This window comes from Bombina bombina, chromosome 4, assembly GCF_027579735.1.
Source record: "Bombina bombina isolate aBomBom1 chromosome 4, aBomBom1.pri, whole genome shotgun sequence".
In the NCBI taxonomy this organism is placed as follows: Eukaryota; Metazoa; Chordata; class Amphibia; order Anura; family Bombinatoridae; genus Bombina; species Bombina bombina.
In genome coordinates this window covers 890,810,553-890,831,436 of record NC_069502.1, presented here as the reverse complement: position 1 = coordinate 890,831,436, position 20,884 = coordinate 890,810,553, and the positions used below count along the sequence as shown (strand labels likewise).

General features: G+C 37.1%; 1 protein-coding gene across 1 annotated transcript in view; it reads left to right on the top strand.

Annotated features, from left to right (window-relative positions):
- SYNE1 (spectrin repeat containing nuclear envelope protein 1) overlaps positions 1–20,884 on the top strand; it is a 780,519-nt gene that overhangs the window by 623,214 nt on the left and 136,421 nt on the right. The window contains 11 exon segments of the mRNA XM_053711805.1: positions 79–234; positions 1,794–1,964; positions 2,143–2,276; positions 4,590–4,794; positions 6,600–6,782; positions 8,015–8,161; positions 8,998–9,152; positions 9,824–9,971; positions 11,630–11,724; positions 12,070–12,304; positions 19,956–20,150. Of these exon segments, the coding sequence (XP_053567780.1) occupies positions 79–234; positions 1,794–1,964; positions 2,143–2,276; positions 4,590–4,794; positions 6,600–6,782; positions 8,015–8,161; positions 8,998–9,152; positions 9,824–9,971; positions 11,630–11,724; positions 12,070–12,304; positions 19,956–20,150 (1,824 nt within the window).

Genomic DNA, 20,884 nt, shown 5'->3' with positions numbered 1-20,884 from the left:
ATTTGGATACTATTACGACTTTGCAGATGTCTCACAGTTTTTGTATATAATGATTTTTTTTTTTTATTTTTTTTTTAGGAACTTGAAGAATTATTAAGGGCAAAGGAAAAAGATATAGAGAAGGTTGAACAGAGTGGTCTAGCTTTAATCCAAAATAAAAAAGAAAAGGTTACAGCTACAGTCATGGATACCCTCAGAGAACTCAGTCATACCTGGGCAAATTTGGACCACATGGTGAAGATTCTTTAACACATTTAATATTTGCTATACAGTACATATTGCTACTATTAAACGCTATCACTGTTTTAGTAAAAACATTTACATACATTGGACATAAAGAGCATACTCAGTGGCAGTTGTAGAACTTAATATTTTGCTAGGGCTAATTTGGGGTGGTGTTAACAAAGGTGGTGAAAAAGTTAAGACACATCACACACATTGCACTTTCGTGAGCGCAATATTTGCACTCCACTCCTAATACCAGCGCACGCAATTGTGCACTGGCATTTTAAGTGGCCCGTAATGTGAACACTGACCTTGCTGTAGCAATAACCAGCCACTTGTAATGGCTTGCTATTTATTGTGCGTCCTCAACAGGCGAATTTGCGCTTGCATGATAAATTAGCAGTCTACTTGTTAGATTACAAGTAGAGCCCATAATAAATAGAGGCCTTTGCAGCTCAACGGGGCGGGGGAACCACCACTGAGCATATCCCCCAATGCAACTATACCTGCTCAGACATGGGTGCATAGGCCATATAGATGAATGCTCTGTATGTCTTGTGCATGTTATTACTAAACAGCAATAGCTGTAATTTGAAGAGTTTTTGTTAATACAGATGTATTACAAAATGCCTCTAATCAAAAATGAAATGCTAGTAGCGCTGCGGAATCTGTTGACGCTCTACAAATAGCCGATAATAATATCAATGAACCGTAAACTAAAACTTGCATAAGTTCATATGAAGTGAATTTTTTTTTTAAAGGGACAGTGCAGTCAAAATTAAACTTTCATGATTCAGATCATAAGTGCAATTTTAAGCATCTTTCCAATTTACTTATATTATCAAATATTCTTTTTTCTCTTGGTATCCTTTGTTGAAGAGTAAATCTAGGTAGGCTGATAGGAGATCAGGAGCGTGCATGTGTCCTTATCAGTCCATGGCAGCATTGTTTGGAACTATGTATAACATTGCTTTTAACAATGTTGCAAACACTGCTGCCAAATGGCTAAAGACACGTGCACACTCTTGGATTCACTTAGGATTACTCTTTAAAAAAGGATAACTAGAGAACTAAGCAAAATTGATAATTAAAGTAAATTGGAAAGTTGTTTAAAAATTTCATGATCTGTCCATTACATTTAAATTTAATTTTGACTTTACTGTACCTTTAAGTGATAAAGCTGCACACATTATTTTTTTTACTTTTGTAGACAATGGTCTCATGCTTGTCTTACAATCAGGAAACGTCATAAACAATGCAACTCATTCTAAGCATTTTCCATGTGGCTTTAGGGTTAATTATGTATATTTTTACGAGCATCATTAGTAGATAATCCATTACAAGCTAACGACTTCAAAGGTACAAAGTCATTTTTGATCCAGTCATTATCCTTTGTAGGCTGAGTTGTAGTGTAAATAAAATTGTACATTGGTCTGAAATAAAAAAAGCTGATTGCATCCAAAAAGTAAAGCCTTTTGTTCTTTCATTCATTTTGAAGGCATCAACAATGAATGGAAAAATATTAATAAAAAGTCACATTTGTTTTATGTCTTGATTGTTTCTTTTAGGTTGGACAACTAAAGATATTGTTAAAGTCTGTACTTGATCAGTGGACCGTTTACAAAATGGTTTATGAAGAGCTAAACAGCTACCTAATGGAAGCCAAATATTCTATGTCTCGTTTCCGGCTGTTGACTGGATCCATGGAAGCCGTCAAAGTCCAAGTAGACAACCTTCAGGTAGTGAAAGATAATCATCATATTGTCATGATCTCTTTAGGTGCATATTGATTGGATATAAATTAAATTAAAGCCTAGACAACTGATTGAAAATCTTGTAGAAAAAGTTGCCTTTTCATTGATTTTTATTTTTGTGCTTTATAAGGGATTAAATAATTATTTTGACTTCTTTTTGCAGAGTCTGCAGGAAGAGTTGGAGAAACAAGATAGTGGTCTAGATAAATTTACATCTGTCACTGATCAGTTGATGAAACAAAGTAAACCAGCAGTGAAGGAGACACTCAGTGGCACTTTGAAGGACGTTAATACAAGGTATAAAAAGGATTGTTTTAAATTTAAGGTTTGGTGTATTTATCTGTTCTTGCTTAGAAAGTGCTGAAAATGTATTTATATTCATTTGTCTTGCATGTTCTCTTTGTAGTCATATGGTGAGATTGTCCAAATTTGTCAGTATGAAATTCAAGGGTGCCCATACTTTTTTTTCTGGAGGTGCGGTAACTAATGTCATGATTGGCCATCGGCTATGTTACATTACACTCTCCCTTGTGTTAAGGATAACGTCTCAAAATAAAATTAGATGATAAAACCACATTTTTGTTTAAAAATTACGTTGGAATTGGTTAATTTAATTTTTTTTTTTTTTTTTTAAGTATCTTTTTATTATTGTCCAAGAAAGCAATACACACATTCTTATTGTTTACAATTTGTGCGGGTGATATCACATATGATACAGTTTACAACATCCATCACAAGTTATACGAGAAACCTTACAGTATACACAGAATGATTCACATTAGTATCAGTTGAATGAGAACATGGTATTTTCCTCCCTCACCCGCACTTTGAATCTATAGCAAGTAATATTTTTCTAGTCAATGTGATCACACTTCTCAGACATATTCTTTTTCCATTACCTTTATCATATTTAAAACTAAATCTAAGTCTTATCTAACCTAACTATTAACACAACATAGTTAAACCCACTCCAGGGTTGTTACTTCTGGGGCCTAGCGGCGGGGAGAAGAAAAAAAACAAAAAAAGAAAAAAAAAAAACAACAAACGGTGGGAATGTAAAAGGGATGGAGAAAGGAGGAGAAGGGAAGGGAGAGGGGGGGGGGAAGAATCATCCCACATATGTGATTATTGTGACTTCGAATAAATGTGTCCACTCCCCCCTCAGTTCTGCCTCCGTGAAGAGAACTGAGTCTTTAAATGGCGTCAAGATTAGCCTTTGGATCTCTAGTTCAAAGGTAAGTATGAGCCTACGCCATTTACGCAGAAATAGGCCCAGCCTATTCTGATGGTTAATTAATTTTAATATAATGGGGTATATATATATATATATATATATATACTACTCAAATCTACTAACTTTAATAGAAATACATATTCTTAATTACCTTATGAGAACTGTTGAACTTTTTGAAAATGACTATTTTCTTCTCAGTTGTGCTGAGGCCTGGGTGTGGCCCACAGGCCATTGTTTTGGAAGTCCTGGTCTAGCTTCTATTTACCGTTAAGATTAAAAAAACATACAACCTAATAAAATAAATAAAAAATCAAGTGAACTCATTCTTTGAAAATTGCTGTACCTTAACTAACAAACCCATTTTGTAGTGATTATTGATTTGATCATGTATTCACTGCTATTTTAGAGATTGTTATTATAAAAGTGGACATTTAAATTTGACTAAAATTGAAATGTTACTTTCTTTGCTGTTCTGTGTTTAGTGGATACTTGTGGATTCACAGTATTTATGGGAACAACTGGATTTAAAGGGACATGGGAGTCAAAATTGAACTTTCTCGGTTCAGATAGATTGTACAATAAACAAACAAAGTAAAACACTTTTGTTAAATTTTCCTATTTTTTTGGTTTTCTTGGTTTCCATGAGGGCATAGTGAAGTGGGCTGAAAAGTATGCACGTATCTTGAGCACAATGTGCCTGTAACTTTGGGTATAGCTATGTTATAAAAGCAACCTGTAGAAGAAGGATTTTAGCAGGCATTGCTGAGGGACAACAGGGAACACACAGAGTTCTTCCATCACTTACTCACGCCTCTTATCCAAAGACAGATGCACCCTATTTTCATTCTTCATTAAAAAGGTTGTGTACAACAATAACTTAGTTTACCATAGAGTTTTACAATAGTTTGCTACTGCACTCTGAAGCTCCCAACTACTGGTTGCACCCTGTTTTCATATTGTATTAAAAAGGGTGTGTACAACAATAACTTAGTTTACCATAGAGTTTTACCATAGTGTTTGCTACTGCACTCTGAAGCTCCCAACTACTGGTTGCACCCTGTTTTCATATTGTATTAAAAAGGGTGTGTACAACAAAAACTTAGTTTACCATAGAGTGGCTACTGCACTCTGAAGCTCCCGACTACTGGTTTCTTCTATACCATTGCTACGCACATTGCTCACAATTTAGTATAATCTCATTGAACTGTTTCAAGTTTCAACCATTAAGCCCTATAGACTGGCAAATCTGATAAAAGAAATAAAATGTAAAGCTTTTATTTAAAGTGTGCACTAAACAATGAAAGTTTAATTTTGGTTTCTATGACTCATTTAACATTGTAACACTGTATACTATGTTACTTTTATTTATTTAATAGGTGGAATAATTTAATGGAGGAGATAGCACAACAGTTGCATTCTAGTAAGGCACTGCTCCAACTATGGCAACAATATAAAGATTTCTGTAGCCAGTGCTTTTCCACGGTCCAGCAACACGAAGATCGGGCTAGTGAATTACTGAAGACCGCAACCAATAAAGACTTAGGAGATGATGAAATTAATTCCTGGATACATGAATGCAGCGTGAGTCTAATAAAATATTCAGAACTAACTATTGAAAACCCCTAAATAATACATATGACTTTATTATTATTATTATTATTATTATTATTATTTAAATAGTGCATGAGTATTAGGCTCAAGGATAACACAATTATTTATTTATGTTAATGAGTACTATTTCCTGAAAAGCTCTCGTATTTTAATAGGACCAGTAAGATATAAAACCAAAGATACAGATGTATGGGTTTTCTAAATATAGCAGAAACAAAGTTGAAATTATAGATGATAACCTGATAAGGTTATAATGGAAAGAACATTAAATACAGTAGAAATGCACAGTCAACAAGTGCATAATAAAAGACAATGCAATAGCACTTACTCTCAATTTTAAATGAGCAGTAAAAAAAATTTCTTACAAATTAAAAACTTTTCCTTTAATTTGTCGGCCCCTTGTATCATGTGCCAGTCACCAGCCAATCACATACTTATATATACTGTATATATGTGTATTTGTTGCAAACTCACATGCTTAGTAGAAGTTGCATATAAAAAGACACAGTTCAATAATGAAAGTAAGTTGGAAAGTCTCTTAAAACTGCATGCTATATACTACTAGGAATCATGAAAGTTTGACTTTAGTGTTCCTTTAAAGGGACATTCCGATGTAAATATAAATGCACATAGATTTACATGTTTGAATACAAACGTGTAAATCTGCAATATTTATAAAATTACAATATACATGTATTGGCAAAAATTATTCTAGTAAAAGTTATCACTGTTTTAGTGGTAACAATTTTCTCTGCACATGCATGTGAAGTATAGCTAGATATTCTCAGTGCACCAGCATTTTAAATACTGCAGCTGCTCATAGCACCAGTGGGGCTTGTATCATGCCAACAATTAACAAACTGAGTCATTACCAGATGGAACAATCACCTTAGGCTGTCTGAGCAAGTGCTGTGTTTAAAATGCTGGTGCAAAGCACATACTTAAAGGGATAGTCCAGTCAAAATTAAGCTTTCATGATTCAGATAGAGCATGCTATTTTAAGAAACTTTCTAATGTACTCCTTTTATCAATTTTTCTTTGTATTTTTATTTGAAAAGACTGGAATGTAAGGTTAGCAGCCAGCCCATTTTTGGTTCAGCACCCTGGGTAGCGCTTACTTGTTGGTGGCTACATATATACACCAATCAGCAAGCGCTACCCAGATGTTGAACCCTAGGCTTGCTTCCAAGCTTACATTCTTGCTTTTTCAAATACAGATACAAAGAGAATGAAGAAAAATTGATAATTGGAGTAAATTAGAAAGTTGCTTAAAATTGCATGCTCTATCTGAATCATGAAAGTTTAATTTTGACTGGACTATCCCTTTAAATACACTTTGGAAACAGCTATAGATTTTATTAGAAACATTTTTGCTAATACAAATATATTACAAAAATGCTTCCAATCAAAATTGAAATGTGGATTCCAATTTTGGCTGGAATGTCTCATTAAGTGATAAATCAGTGGTTGTAGCTTTGTTAATTTGATGTTTTATCTTCTTGTATAAAACAGAACTAAACAAACAGTTCTATTATTGTGCACTTTTGTATTTGAATTATTTATAGTAATCTCTTAGTACCGTTCTGCTGGCACTTTATGTCAGTATTGACCTAGCCAATTCTAACATTTTATAGTTAGTAAGAGATTATTAACATAAATGAATGTACTTTAAGTTTCATATTTTTGAAAAACATCATAAAAAAAACAATGTCAATGACAATTTATCAGCAGAGGGTTTTCAATCCACAAATCATAATTCATGACTTTCTCAACAGGTTCTTCTGAAAAGTTTAAGTGCTACTAAAAACTCATTGATTGTTCTTAATGAGTTGGGAGAACAACTCAAGCAACAGGTGGACTCATCTGCAGCAGCAACCATCCTAGCGGATCACTTGTCTCTGAATCAGCGCTTGTCAGTGCTGGAGCAAACTCTGCAGAGGCAACAAGCTATTCTCCAGGTACACAAAACCCATCAACTTAAAGGGACAGTAGACTATAAAATAATTTTTCCCTTAATGTATTTTAAATGACTTGTTATACCAGCTGCATCTCATTATTTTATCACGATGTGTATACACACTTGCTTTCTTATCTTATATTTGTCTGAAAAACCAAAGCTCAATACTTAGAGAGAACAATGGAAAAGTATCATTTTATTAGTTATCTCCTCTACACCCCACTGGGAGTGTAATTTCTTCTGCTGGCTGTGTTTACATAGGCTTGTCAATACCTTGGACATAAGACCAGAAACTTTTAGTATAGGTGGGGATACCACACACTAGATGAGCCATTTGAAATGCCAAAATAAGGTTGAAGGAGCTACCTGTAAACTATTAAATACACTCAAGCAGGTAAAATGGATAATAGGGAGCAATTTAAAGGAACGTTATACTATTTTATTCTTGCTTTCATCTAAAAGAGCACATTTCAAAAAGGTTAATTTATAAAGAAAATTAACTTATCTGGTTTCCAGAGCTACGGGAGCTTTTCCTTATGAGGCAATGATAATCTTTAAGAAGAAGTAAACACCTAATGATGCTATATTAGTTTCCATTTTTATTTAAAATTGCTTTTCTGGTCCAAAAAAGTGTTGAAATTATACTTTGTACTATGTCCCTTTTAAATTTTCAATACCTATATTTAAGCAGTTTGTTCTTCGTGTTTAGTCTCATGCTGAAGCTCGCAAGTCTCGTTAAATGTTTCCATTTCAATGTTTTAATTCGAGAAATATATAGATCTTTACAGTAAGCGCTATAATTATTGTGATTAGAAATAAAACACCTTCTTGATGTATGATTGTTAGAGAATATTGAAATAATAGTTAAAGTAAAATTGCAAATGTTCAGATCTCTCAAAATATGCTCTCAATGTCTTTTATACATGAAGAAAAAATAAAAATAAATAAATAGTGTACTTTGTGTGACAGTAATTTAACTGATTATTTTAACCTGAATTGATTGGTTTGTCTTCATCAATAGTAACTAAATATCTAGAAACAAATATTAGTATGGTGCAAGGTCCTAAATTGATTTCCCATCTAAATTATAGATCTAAAATATAAGTATTTGTGTTTAAAAAGTACAATATTATGTCTTTCATAAGAATGTAGGTTAATAAATGATATGGTAATAATTTACATAATACTAATTGCAAGTGGAAACATAAACAAATTCTGTTGTCATTATTCCAGGCTGGAGTTGTAGATTACGAGACATTTGTGAAAAGCCTTGAAGGTCTTGAGACATGGATTGTAGAAGCAGAAGAGGTATTAAATGGACAGGATCCAAACCGCTCATCAGACCTTTCTACAATTCAGGACAGGATGGAAGAACTTAAAGTAAGAATGGATAATTAACAGCAGTTTAATACGATTTTACACAATAAAACACTACAATTTGTAAGAATTCTGATGTAAACAAAAAACCATTCAAAAGAGGAACACTTTGAAAGCCAAGACACACTTCAAACAGCTTGAGGAGCTCATTTTTTTCCAATCAGCAGGCACGTATAGGCCCTGCCATCTTCTTCCCATAATGCTGAAATTGTTAAATATAATGTTGCTTCCTAATAAGGAAATCTTATAGTTGGGAAAGGGAGGGATGAATCAACTTCAAAAGCAAACAAAGCTGACATACAAATAGCTAGAAGGATTTCTGTTTGAAGAATGGTTTTAAGGAAGTTGAAGGTACTACTATGGCTTCAAAGAATATTTTGGTGTTACCAGCTGACATTTAATTTAATATTTCCATTAATTTGACAAATAAAGCTTTATGAATAATTCAGATAGAGCATACAATTTTAAACAACTTTTCCAATTTACTTCTATTATCAATTTTGCTTCATTCTCTTGGTATCCTTTATTGAAGGAGCAGTAATGCGCTACTGTGCAGAAGCTTAACACATCTAATAGCCAATGACAAAATGCATATATGTGCAGCCAGCAATCAGCAGCTAGCTCCCAGCTCCTAAACCTACCTAGATATTCTTTCCAACAAAGGATACCAAGAGAACAAAGCAAATTAAATAATAGAAGTTGTTTAATATTGTATTCTCTAAATCATATGTCTCTTTAAGGTTCTTTTAGACTAATCATATAATTGGCTTTGCTATTATGTCCTATCAAGTAAAAATGGGCTGTCAATGTTAAATGTTGTAATTCCTGACCTATTGCAGGGGCAAATGCTGAAGTTCAGTAGCATGGTTTCAGACTTAGATCGGCTCAATGAGCTGGGTTATAGACTGCCCCTGAATGACAAGGAAATCAAACGCATGCAGAACTTGAACAGGCGCTGGACTATGGTCTCATCACAAACTACGGAACGGTTCAGGTGAGGACACAGTATTTTTAAATAGTCTTATATGTACATGCTATATTGGTATAGATATATATTGTACCAAAATACCATCAGATATATGTAGAAATATATATTTATGAATTAATAGAACATATTATTCTATGTGAAGAACATTGGAATGTGAAATATTTATATTTTCATGTCGGGTTTGTGCACTTGAGAAAATGCAATCAGGTTTGTTTGCGAGTAGGGTGTTAGGTTTACCCCAGTTTTCGTGCTCCAATAAGTTGATGCAGTCACAATATTCGAAGTTCGGCTTTTTGCCCGTGTCTGGTTAGCGCACGATCAAAAACGTTTGACTCTAAACCTGTAACACGTGCGGTATCCGACGCACGCAAAAAGCTTACTTCTAGCGCAGTTAATCCACGAGCATGGACAATAAATATCGCTCCACTCGTAATCTAGCCTAATTGGGCTAAAAATGTATTAACTACTAACCAATAATGTTTTTTAATAGATCAAGTTGGGTTTCCAATTGCTTGTTGATAAACGTTGATATGGATATTTAACAGCCTAAAATTATAGAAAAAATATACAACTATTTAGCATAGAAAATTAGCATATTCTCTTTCAGACAATGAATTGAAAGGGATACAGTGTTTAATATTATTATTTCTCTTACACTGTCCTTATTTGTTTTGTAGCAAACTGCAGTCATTTTTACTGCAACACCAGACTTTCTTAGAGAAATGTGAGACATGGATGGAGTTTCTGATTCAGACGGAGCAGAAGTTGGCTGTAGAAATTTCAGGAAACTTCCAGAGTTTGTTAGAACAGCAAAGAGCTCACGAGGTAAGAGATTAAAAATGTACAACAAATATGGCTTATTCTGCAAATTTAAATATCAGTCCTTCAACATGGTCAACATTGGTCTTAGTTGAGTAGTGACAATTCCATTCTTTAAAGGGACAGTAAACACCAATATGTTTTTGTTGCAGACGCATAGATGCCCATTTATCAAGCTCTGTATGGAGCTTGTGGGCCCGTGTTTCTGGCGAGTCTTCAGACTCGCCAGAAACAGCAGTTATGAAGCAGCGGTCTAAAGACCATAACCCTGTCCGCCTGCTCTGAGCAGGCGGACACATATCGCCACAATTCAACCCGATGGAGTACGATCGGGTTGATTGACACCCCCTGCTGGCGGCCCATTGGCCGCGAGTCTGCAGGGGGTGGCGTTGCACCAGCAGCTCACAAGAGCTGCTGGTGCAATGCTGAATACGGAGAGCGTATTGCTCTCCGCATTCAGCGAGGTCTTGCGGACCTGATCCGCACTGTCGGATCAGGTCCGCAAGACCTTTGGTAAATAGGCCTCATAGACTAAGAAATGAATACTACTGCTGTTCCGCAAAATGGCTTTTACTGCAGAGCTACAAGAACATACTCTTCTTATTTCAGCGGTGGACAATATGGCTGCCAGGTGTCTAAGTAAACAAGCACACATTGGCAGCTAAACTATATTTTGTTTTAAGTTCTCACAATTTTTCCGGCAAGTAGGGTCATATTTTTAAGAAACACTTTTATAATGATTGATAAACATGGTGGTTCTGTCCTGGTTCCCAGCTATAGCTGTTTTTTTGTTTATCAGTGTACTCAAGTTGCCACTTTGAGTCAGCCTTCTGTAGTGACTGTGATGAGCTGTATATCATTTATTTATATTTTTATGCCTTAATACATTATAGGGCTGTGACATACATAAGAAGCAGTAGCAATTAGAATTATTCAACACATTTGAATTATTTTTTTTAAACATAAGACTTGTATGTCCAGTTAACTATTTAGGTTGTTCTCCATATTTCGTATGTTAATAAATGTCTCATATACTGAATAAAATACTGTCATGGGGAAATATTTTATACTGAGTGTTGAAGACTATGCTTCAATGCCGATTACATCATTTGATTACCATTAGAATAATGCTAGAACATTATTGATCTTCTGGCATCTTTATACCGTACCCAAAGCACTGGCCTTTTCATTGTATTTCATTTTATTAATTATTTAAAAAACACTACTATTTTTCAGTCTTTACTCAAAAAATGTAACAAAATCCTACAGAAAGATGCAAATTAACAAATGAATCAATAGAGAGAATCGACCAATGATAATTTTTAAATATATAACTAAAAAGAAGAGACCAAAGACATAACAGCTTGTTCTATTGCTAATCCCCACCCTAGAGGTATGACTACACCCTACTGATGAAGCCCAAATAAGGTCTGGGGTTCCCATGTCTCTCATTCTGAAAGTAATTTCTTGGTATTATGGCAGGAAACGGAACATTTTGGAATAAAGGTAACTGTTCCTTGATTGGCTAGCCACAGAACAAGTTGTTATGCTATTATTCATTCCCTGGTTGAGTGCTTCTCTCTTTTTATTATAAAGTATTAAAGATGTGCATACTGTCCACCTTTGCAAATAGTAATACTTAATATTACATGCTCCATTGTCAGTTATTTCAAGCAGAAATGTTCAGCCGCCAGCAGATTTTGCATTCAATAATCGTCGATGGGCAGCGCCTTCTTGAACAAGGACAAGTGGATGACAGGTAATTTTTTTTTAACATGCTTTATTGTTCATATATATATATTTGCCTTTAAATGTTGATTAAAAGCTGTTTAAATTGAAACTAATACAGCAGAGTAAGTTGTGTACTTCCTACTAATGCTCATTGGCTGATGAGTACATCTCCCAAAGCTATATTGGCAGAGAGGGGCAAGCCACTGCAAGTCGGACATGGATTAAGTACTATAAAAAAAATAAGAAAAATGTGTCTAGTGTCCCTTTTAGTTCACTGAAGAAACTAGCTTATTTATTGTGAAGCAGTCTTTTTAATATCCCATGAAGACTGAAGTATGTTGGTTCAGTCACATACCTCACTTTTCTTCATTAGGGATGAGTTTAACCTGAAACTGAACCTGCTCAGTAATCAATGGCAAGGTGTGATCCGTCGAGCTCAGCAACGGAAAGGAATTATTGACAGCCAGATACGTCAGTGGCAGCGCTACAGGGAGATGGCTGAGAAGTTACGCAAGTGGTTGGTAGAGATGTCCTATCAGCCTGTGATTGGTCTTGGGGATATTCCTATTCCTTTGCAGCAAGCCAGGGCTCTTCTTGATGAAATCCAGGTAACACCCATATCTCTATTATCTGGGTATCTATATTACATAGATTTCTGGTTATTATAATATGGACACAATTAAAGAAATGCTGTTGTAGTCAAGCAAAGTTACAACATTTTCTATGCTAAAATTATACTGCAACATATCAGGGAAACCAACACTTTTTCAAGTTGTGTGAAATAGTTGGTTTACCAGAAATGTTGCTGTATTATTGTATACAATAAGGTTGTTGTTTTTTTTATTTGAGTGCACAATACCTTAAAGTCTGTAGTGTGTTTAGTATAACATTTTATTGGCTGTTTGGATGCTCAGAGAAATCTTAAAACAAGGCTTTGTTTGTGGAGAAGGTTGGTCAGCAGACCTGTCAAATAAGCCTACAAAAAGGTACCTAAATGTACTTTTTTTGTAGATGCCAGCATGCAGGAAACCTTTAATATGTGCCTACTGCAATGTTTTAAATATATTACAGAAATATTTTACATTTACTTTCCATTTATAGGGACATGAAACCCAAAAAAAATCTTTCATGATTTAGGTAGAACATACAATTTTAAACAAATTTTCCAGTTTACTTACATTATCAAATCGGTATATATATATATATATATATGTGCAGCCACCAATCAGCTGCTAGAAGCTAGGCTCTTTGTTGCTCCTGAGCTTTCCTAGATAAACCTTTCCGCAAAGGATAACAAGAGAATAAAGCACATTAAATAATAAAAGCACATTGGAAAGTTGTTTAAAATTGTATGCTCTGTCTGAATCATGAATATCTAATTATGACTTTACTGTCCCTTTAAGGGCTGCATATCTATATAGGACTATACTACTCCTGAGGTTAACTAATCTAAAATGATATTTCTCTTGTTAAGTGTATCCAGTCCACGGATCATCCATTACTTATGGGATATTAACTCCTCCCCAACAGGAAGTGCAAGAGGATTCACCCAGCAGAGCTGCTATATAGCTCCTCCCCTAACTGCCATTACCAGTCATTCTCTTGCACCCAACGACTAGATAGGATGTGTGAGAGGACTATGGTGATTATATTTAGTTTTATACCTTCAATCAAAAGTTTGTTATTTTATAATAGCACCGGAGTGTGTTATTCCTTCTCTGGTAGAATTTGAAGAAGAATCTACCTGAGTTTTTACTATGATTTTAGCCGGCGTAGTTAAGATCATATTGCTGTTTCTCGGCCATCTGAGGAGAGGTAAACTTCAGATCAGGGGACAGCGGGCAGATTAATCTGCAAAGAGGTATGTAGCAGCTTATTATTTTCTGACAATGGAATTGATGAGAAAATTCTGCCATACCGATATAATGTAAACTCAGCCTTAAATGCAGTAGCAGCATCTGGTATCAGGCTGTCATGTATGTATATTTTACACTTCAGTATTCTGGGGAATGGCACTTCACTGGAATTATACTGTGTGCATAAGACTTTAGCCTAATTTGCAGGGACTGGCAACAGGCTCTTTAATAACACTTAATTTATGTTAAACGTTTTTTGCTGGCATGTAAAATCGTTTCATTTTCTGAGGTACTGGGTGAATAAAATGTTTTGGGCATTATTTTTTCCACTTGGCAGTTGTTTTATTTAATTTATGACAGTTTACTGATCTCTCTCACTGTTGTGTGTGAGGGGGAGGTCAAAAAATTCAGTCAGAAGCTCATTGTATTTCCTGCATGATCCGGTTCATCTCTACAGAACTCAGGGGTCTTCAAAACTTGTTTTGAGGGAGGTAATCATTCACAGCAGAGCTGTGAGATTGTAGTTGACTGTGATAAAAAACGTTTATTTCTGTAACTTTTTTTTCTGCTATCAGGGTTAGTTATCCTTCGCTAATGGGAACAAGCCTTTGCTAAAATTGTGTTTTTTACAAAGATTTGATGCTATAACCTTTCAGTTTATTAACTTTCAACTGTCATAACTCTTTCTGTGCTTCTTATAGGCACAGTACGTTTTCATATTATAGTAAATTACTTGAAAAGTATTTCCAAGTTGCTAGTTTATTTTCTAGTGTGTTAAACATGTCTGATTCAGAGGAAGACATCTGTGCTATATGTGCTAATGCCAAAGTGGAGCCCAATAGAAATGTATGTACTAACTGTATTGATGCTACTTTAAATAAAAGTCAATCTGTACAAATTGAACACATTTCACCAAACAACGAGGGGAGAGTTATGCCGACTAACTCGCCTCACGTGTCAGTACCTGCATCTCCCGCTCGGGGGGTGCGTGATATTGTGGCGCCGAGTACATCTGGGCCGCCATTACAAATCACATTACAGGATATGGCTACTGTTATGACTGAAGTTTTGGCTAAATTACCAGAACTAAGAGGTAAGCGTGATCACTCTGGGGTGAGAACAGAGTGCGCTGATAATGTTAGGGCCATGTCAGATACTGCGTCACAACTTGCAGAACATGAGGACGGAGAGCTTCATTCTGCGGCTGACGGTTCTGATCCAAACAGATTGGATTCAGATATTTCACATTTTAAATTTAAGCTGGAAAACCTCCGTGTATTACTAGGGGAGGTGTTAGCGGCTCTGAATGATTGTAACACAGTTGCAATACCAGAAAAAATGTGTAGGTTGGATAAATATTTTGCGGTACCGTTGAGTACTGACGTTTTTCCTATACCTAAGAGACTTACTGAAATTGTTACTAAGGAGTGGGATAGACCCGGTGTGCCGTTCTCACCCCCTCCGATATTTAGAAAGATGTTTCCAATAGACACCACCACACGGGACTTATGGCAAACGATCCCTAAGGTGGAGGGAGCAGTTTCTACTTTAGCTAAGCGTACCACTATCCCGGTGGAGGATAGCTGTGCCTTTTCAGATCCAATGGATAAAAAGTTAGAGGGTTACCTTAAGAAAATGTTTGTTCAACAAGGTTTTATATTGCAACCCCTTGCATGCATTGCGCCTGTCACGGCTGCAGCAGCATTTTGGTTTGAGTCTCTGGAAGGGACACTTGAATCAGCTCCATTAGATGAGATTACACACAGGCTTAAAGCTCTTAAGTTAGCTAACTCATTTATTTCAGATGCCGTAGTACATTTAACTAAGCTTACGGCTAAGAATTCCGGATTCGCCATTCAGGCGCGCAGAGCACTGTGGCTAAAATCCTGGTCAGCTGACGTTACTTCTAAGTCTAAATTTCTTAATATACCTTTCAAAGGGCAGACCTTATTCGGGCCCGGATTGAAAGAAATTATCGCTGACATTACAGGAGGTAAAGGCCATGCCCTGCCTCAAGACAGAGCCAAACCTAAGGCTAGACAATCTAATTTTCGTTCCTTTCGGAATTTCAAAGCAGGAGCAGCATCAACTTCCTCTGCTCCAAAACAAGAAGGATCTGTTGCTCGCTACAGACAAGGCTGGAGACCTAACCAGTCCTGGAACAAGGGCAAGCAGGCCAGGAAACCTGCTGGTGCCCCTAAAACAGCATGAATTGAGGGCCCCCGATCCGGGAACGGATCTAGTGGGGGGCAGACTTTCTCTCTTCGCCCAGGCTTGGGCAAGAGATGTCCAGGATCCCTGGGCACTAGAGATAATATCTCAGGGATACCTTCTGGACTTCAAATACTCTCCCCCAAGAGAGAGATTTCATCTGTCAAGGTTGTCAACAAACCAAATAAAGAAAGAGGCGTTTCTACGCTGCGTACAAGAGCTTTTATTAATGGGAGTAATCCATCCAGTTCCACGGTCGGAACAGGGACAAGGGTTTTACTCAAATCTGTTTGTGGTTCCCAAAAAAGAGGGAACTTTCAGGCCAATCCTGGATTTAAAGATCCTAAACAAATTCCTAAGAGTTCCATCGTTCAAAATGTAGACTATTCGGACAATTTTACCCATGATCCAAAAGGGTCAGTACATGACCACAGTGGATTTAAAGGATGCTTACCTTCACATACCGATTCACAAGGATCATTACCGGTATCTAAGGTTTGCCTTTCTAGACAGGCATTACCAATTTGTAGCTCTTCCATTCGGATTGGCTACGGCTCCGAGAATCTTCACAAAGGTTCTGGGTGCTCTTCTGGCGGTACTAAGACCGCGAGGAATTGCGGTAGCTCCGTACCTAGACGACATTCTGATACAAGCTTCAAGCTTTCAAACTGCCAAGTCTCATACAGAGTTAGTACTGGCATTTCTAAGGTCGCATGGATGGAAGGTGAACGAAAAGAAGAGTTCTCTCTTTCCACTCACAAGAGTTCCCTTCTTGGGGACTCTTATAGATTCTGTAGAAATGAAGATTTACCTGACAGAAGACAGGTTAACAAAGCTTCAAAATGAATGCCGTGTCCTTCATTCCATTCAACACCCGTCAGTAGCTCAATGCATGGAGGTGATCGGCTTAATGGTAGCAGCAATGGACATAGTACCCTTTGCACGCCTACATCTCAGACCGCTGCAATTGTGCATGCTAAGTCAGTGGAATGGGGATTACTCAGACTTGTCCCCTACTCTGAATCTGGATCAAGAGACCAGCAATTCTCTTCTATGGTGGCTTTCTCGGCCACATCTGTCCAGGGGGATGCCATTCAGCAGGCCGGACTGGACAATTGTAACAACAGACGCCAGCCTACTAGGTTGGGGCGCTGTCTGGAATTCTCTGAAGGCTCAGGGACAATGGAATCAGGAGGAGAGTCTCCTACCAATAAACATTCTGGAATTGAGAGCAGTTCTCAATGCCCTTCTGGCTTGGCCCCAGTTAAAAACTCGGGGGTTCATCAGGTTTCAGTCGGACAACATCACGACTGTAGCTTACATCAACCATCAGGGAGGGACAAGAAGCTCCCTAGCAATGATGGAAGTATCAAAGATAATTCGCTGGGCAGAGTCTCACTCTTGCCACCTGTCAGCAATCCACATCCCGGGAGTGGAGAACTGGGAGGCGGATTTCTTAAGTCGTCAGACTTTTCATCCGGGGGAGTGGGAACTTCATCCGGAGGTCTTTGCCCAAATACTTCGACGTTGGGGCAAACCAGAGATAGATCTCATGGCGTCTCGACAGAACGCCAAGCTTCCTCGTTACGGGTCCAGATCCAGGGATCCGGGAGCGGTTCTGATAGATGCTTTGACAGCACCTTGGACCTTCGGGATGGCTTATGTGTTTCCACCCTTCCCGATGCTTCCTCGATTGATTGCCAGAATCAAACAGGAGAGAGCATCAGTGATTCTAATAGTGCCTGCATGGCCACGCAGGACTTGGTATGCAGATCTAGTGGACATGTCATCCTGTCCACCTTGGTCGCTACCTCTGAAACAGGACCTTCTGATCCAGGGTCCCTTCAAACATCAAAATCTAATTTCTCTGAAGCTGACTGCTTGGAAATTGAACGCTTGATTTTATCAAAACGTGGTTTTTCTGAGTCAGTTATTGATACCTTAATACAGGCTAGGAAGCCTGTTACCAGAAAGATTTACCATAAGATATGGCGCAAATACTTATATTGGTGCGAATCCAAGAGTTACTCATGGAGTAAGGTTAGGATTCCGAGGATATTGTCTTTTCTACAAGAAGGTTTAGAAAAGGGTTTATCCGCTAGTTCCTTAAAGGGACAGATTTCAGCTCTGTCCATTCTTTTACACAAACGTCTGTCAGAAGTTCCGGACGTTCAAGCTTTTTGTCAGGCTTTAGCTAGGATCAAGCCTGTGTTTAAAACTGTTGCTCCACCATGGAGTTTGAACTTAGTTCTTAATGTTTTACAGGGGGTTCCGTTTGAACCCCTTCATTCCATTGATATCAAGTTGTTATCTTGGAAAGTTCTGTTTTTAATGGCGATTTCCTCGGCTCGAAGAGTCTCTGAGTTATCTGCCTTACATTGTGATTCTCCTTATCTGATTTTTCATTCAGACAAGGTAGTTCTGCGTACTAAACCTGGGTTCCTACCTAAGGTGGTCACTAACAGGAATATCAATCAAGAGATTGTGGTTCCATCTTTGTGTCCTAATCCTTCTTCGAAAAAGGAACGTCTGCTACACAATCTAGATGTAGTCCGTGCCCTGAAATTTTATCTACAGGCAACTAAGGATTTTCGACAAACGTCTTCCCTGTTTGTCGTTTATTCTGGTCAGAGGAGAGGTCAAAAAGCTTCGGCTACCTCTCTCTCCTTTTGGCTTCGTAGCATAATACGGTTAGCCTATGAGACTGCTGGACAGCAGCCTCCTGAAAGAATTACAGCACATTCTACTAGAGCTGTGGCTTCCACTTGGGCCTTTAAGAATGAGGCTTCTGTTGAACAGATTTGCAAGGCTGCAACTTGGTCTTCTCTTCATACTTTTTCCAAATTTTCCAAATTTGACACTTTTGCTTTTTCGGAGGCTGTTTTTTGGGAGAAAGGTTCTTCAGGCAGTGGTTCCTTCCGTATAAAGAGCCTGCCTGTCCCTCCCGTCATCCGTGTACTTTAGCTTTGGTATTGGTATCCCATAAGTAATGGATGATCCGTGGACTGGATACACTTAACAAGAGAAAACATAATTTATGCTTACCTGATAAATTTATTTCTCTTGTAGTGTATCCAGTCCACGGCCCGCCCTGTCACTTTAAGGCAGGTAATTTTTCCATTAAACTACAGTCACCACTGCACCCTATGGTTTTCCTTTCTCTGCATGTTTTCGGTCGAATGACTGGTAATGGCAGTTAGGGGAGGAGCTATATAGCAGCTCTGCTGGGTGAATCCTCTTGCACTTCCTGTTGGGGAGGAGTTAATATCCCATAAGTAATGGATGATCCGTGGACTGGATACACTACAAGAGAAATAAATTTATCAGGTAAGCATAAATTATGTTTTTTCAGTCATTAACAAATGTAAAATTAGTAGCTTTATTAAACTTAGCACCCAAATCCTAAGCATATGCAATTACAGAGTTAACAATAACAAGAGAGGTTAACTTCATGTTTTTGAGAGAGGTTGAAGGCTCCTGCGGAGAGGGGGAGAGATATGAAAAATACAATTTTAAGACTGTTAAATGAATGATGTCTTTAGAATGTGTAATATTTGTGTTTTCTTAAAAGCTACCTTTAAAAGTGCTGTGCATCTTTTATGCAGGTGCATCTTATATGCTGAAAATCTGATATGTCCTATCTAACTGCACATTTGTACTTAATGCGTTTAAAGGGACAGTCTAGTCCCAAATAAACTTTCATGATTCAGATAGAGAATGTAATTTTAAACAATTTTCCAATTTACTTTTATCACCAATTTTGCTTTGTTCTCTTGGTATTCTTAGATGAAAGCTAAACCTAGGATGTTCATATGCTAATTTCTAAGCTTTTGAAGGCCGCCTCTTCTCTCAGGGCATTTTGACAGTTTTTCACCACTAGAGGGTGTTAGTTCACGTTTATCATATAGATAACACTGTGCTCAAGCACGTGGAGTTCCAGTGAACAAGCTCTGATTGGCTAAAATGGATGTCTGTCAAAAGAACTGAAATAAGGTGGCAGTTTGCAGAGGCTTAGATACAGGGTAATCACAGAGGTAAAAAGTGTATTTATATAACTGTGTTGGTAATGCAAAACTAGGGAAGGGGTAATAAAGGGATTATCTATCTTTTCAAACAATAAAAATTCTGGTGTAGACTGTCCCTTTAAGTATTGACCTACGTAATAAACATTTATTTTTTTTGGCTTTTGCAGCTAAAAGACAGAGTTCTTCACAGGCAACAAGGAAGCTACATTCTAACTGTGGAAGCTGGAAAGCAACTGCTCCTTTCTGCTGACAGCGGGGCAGAGGCGGCCTTGCAGGCAGAACTCATTGAAATACAAGAGAGGTGGAAGTCAACCACAGTGAGGTTGGAGGAACAGAAGAAACAACTTGCTTTCTTACTTAAAGTATGCACAGTTCTATTTAAATTGTTTTATTTAAAGGGATATTCAGATGTAAAAAATTGCATGTATTTAAAGGGACAATCAAGTCACAATATATATGATTCAGACAGAGCATGCAGTTTTAAGAAAATGTCCAATTTACTTTACCGTTTACCAGTATCAAATTGTTCACAGTATTTTTATATGCACACTTCTGAGGCACCGGCAATTATATGAGTTTGTGATTGGCTAATGGCTGTCACACATGATACAGGGGGGGTGGCAAATTTATATAAATTTTGAAATTTGTCCGAAAAAAACCCAATTCCGATTATACAATTCTACTGTATTTAATGGTCTTTTAATTTGCTGATAATGTGTAGAACTCTGCACTCTTGTAGTGCTAGGATATAAAGTGCAACTGGGCATAGTGTGTGAAAATTGTTCGTGACAAGAGGTCACAATTAAAGATTGGATGAAAGGAGATTTAATCTCCTGCACCTGAAATGTTTTTTTTACTGTAAGAGCAATAAAATTGTGGAACTCATTACCTAAGGAGGTAATAAATGCCAATACCTTAGATACATTCAAAAATAGTTTGGTTACATATCTGGCTAGAAACAGTATTCAGGTATATGATTGCTTGTGTTAAATGGGTCACCTTTTTAATGGGATTAATTTAATCTCAATTTGAGCTTTTTTTTGTAAGTATATTAGATTTGTATAGGTTAAACTCGATGGACTTCTGTGCTTTTTCA